General features: G+C 44.3%; 1 protein-coding gene across 1 annotated transcript in view; it reads right to left on the bottom strand.

Annotated features, from left to right (window-relative positions):
* Positions 1 to 2,182, bottom strand: part of CXCL17 (C-X-C motif chemokine ligand 17) — a 17,788-nt gene extending 15,606 nt beyond the window's left edge. The window contains exon 1 of the mRNA XM_023744866.1: positions 2,012 to 2,182. Within this exon, the coding sequence (XP_023600634.1) occupies positions 2,012 to 2,087 (76 nt within the window). The 5' untranslated portion in view covers positions 2,088 to 2,182. The remainder of the gene's footprint in view (positions 1 to 2,011) is intronic.
* Positions 2,183 to 2,441: the final 259 nt, after the last annotated feature.

The following is a 2,441-nucleotide window of genomic DNA, read 5'->3' on the forward strand; positions in this document are numbered from 1 at the left end:
GCATGAATCCATGCACCAGGCCTCTAGTATATATATATTTTAGAGAGGTAGGGAGAGGGAAAGAGATAGAAAGATCAATTTTGAGAGGGAATCATTGATTGGATGCCTCCTGCATGCCCCCTACTGTTTATCGAGCCCACAACCCCAGGCATGTGCCCTTGACTGGAATCAAACCCAGGACTCTTCAGTCCACAGGCCAATGCTCTATCAACTCAGCCAAACCAGCTAGAGCAGCACAAGACCTTTTTAGGGAACAAAGTCTAGTTTAGGTGGAGCATAGAGCATTTGGTAGTGAGTTGGAGGGAGTGGACTGGAAAGGCAGGTTGTGGCTAGAGCTTTGTAATTATTTTTCTTTATTTGAATATATTTTTATTGATTTCAGAGAGGAAGGGAGAAGGAGAGAGATTTAGAAACATCAATGATGAGAGAGAATCATTGATTGGCTGCCTTTTGCATGCCCCCTCTTGAGGATCGAGCCTGCAATCCAGGCATGTGCCCTTGACTGGAATCGAACCCAGGACCCTTCAGTCCTCAGGCTGACGCTCTTTCCACTGAGCAAAACTGGCCAGGGCATGGCTGGAGCTTTGAATCCAGGCTGAGGACTCTAGGTTGAGGACTCTAACCTTGGTGTCTGCCATAGTAATGAAAAAACCTTCTCTTCCAGAATGGTGGGCTAAGCCATGGGGCCCAGTAGCCTCCAGAAAGCTCCTCTCTATAAGGAAGAAGAAATTGGGGTGGAGTCAGGCTCTTATTTTGTTAATCCTCACTGGAGGATATTTTTTCCATTGATTTATTTCTAGAGAAAGTGGAAGGGATGGAGGAGGGGGCAAGAGAGAGAGAAACATCGACTCGAGAGAGACACATCGATTCATTGCCTCCTGCACCTGCCCCTACTGGGGCTGGGGAACCAGCAACCCAGGTACCTGACCTTGACTAGGAATTGAAACCATGACCCTTTGGTCTGTAGGCCGAGGCTCCAACCACTGAGCAAAACTGGCCAGGGCTGGAGTGAACTCTTGATTTTAGGACCAAGTTCATGCTGAGTATGTAACAAAGCTATTTCACTCAAAGTAGCCCTTGGGGAGATGATTCTCTCAAGTATAAACATCCATGAGGATGAGCTCTCTTCTGCATGGTTTTTCTGCTAAGAGCTGAATGACCGGAACTGTTTAAAAAACCCTAACCAAGACCTAGCCGGTTTGGCTCAGTGGATAGATCATGGGCCTTTGGACTGAATGGTCCCAGGATCCATTTTGGTCAAGGGCACAAGCCCTGGTTGCAGGCTCGATCCCCAGTAGGGGGCGTGCAGGAGGCAGCCAATCAATGATCCTCTCTCATCATTGATTTTTCTATCTCTCCCTCCCCCTTCCTCTCTGAAATCAATAAAAATATATTTAAAAATAAATAAATAAATAACCCTAATCAAGAGCTGCTTCAAAAGGGTGAGCTGTCAGAACAGGGGTTGGTATGGCTAGCTTTTCAAATATAGATACTATCTGGTGGTATGATTTTTCTGGTTTATTACTTTGCCATTAAATCGCATTATAATTGTTGGTGGGTTGTCTAGTGCACTCTAAAGAATATAGGCAAGGACTTCCTTATTTTCTACAAATGTACAACTGCCCTCAACACCTTTACACCACTGCCACCAAGATTGGCTGTGGGGAAATTCATTATTTTGCTGGAAGAGAGATTTGGGGGAGATGTAGGAGATCAGATCTTTGCTGAGCCAATTTTAAAAATTTTTCTTTGCCAGCTACAGTTTCAGACATTTTCATATACACTATCTCATTTGACTCTCACAACACTCTTTGGATGTAAGTACAGTTTTCTCCCTTTTGTAAATGAGGAAATAGGTATTGAGATAGGCTAACTTACCTCAAATCCTGTAGCTAAAAGGAGCTACATTTTAATGCAGGTTGTTGTTTTTTGCCAAATTTTCTTTTTTTGTTTGCCACATTCTCCCCCCGCCCCCCACCTCCCACTTTTATAGAAAATTAATGTTATTTACCTGGATTTGGGTTGCTAGAGACCACGGACATCAGCACTAATGGCAGCAACAGGAGAAAAGAGATTAGAACTTTCATTGTGACCGTTGGTGCTACTGTAAATTGCTTGAAGAGAGTGTGGAAGGTTCCCAGTTAGAGGCTCCGGACTTCTTGGGATGACTCAGGCCGCTGTACTTGGCTTGTTGGTTTGTGCTTTAATCCTAGGCCAGTGTTCCCATTTGAGGAGGAGAACAGGTAAGTGACGCTGGCTTTGTTAGGTAACAGGTTAGAGTAGACCATGTGCTTTACGGGAATCTGGGAGGTAAAACTGGCCAAACAAAAGACATGAAGCATTCTTAAGAATTTAAGAAGTAACTGATAACTTGGCAACTATACTTGTTCCCTCCCCTCTCCCTCCCACCTCCAATGTGTTATGATTTCTTCCTTAAGTCT

This window comes from Myotis lucifugus, unplaced genomic scaffold, assembly GCF_000147115.1.
Source record: "Myotis lucifugus unplaced genomic scaffold, Myoluc2.0 scaffold_493, whole genome shotgun sequence".
Classification (NCBI taxonomy): Eukaryota; Metazoa; Chordata; class Mammalia; order Chiroptera; family Vespertilionidae; genus Myotis; species Myotis lucifugus.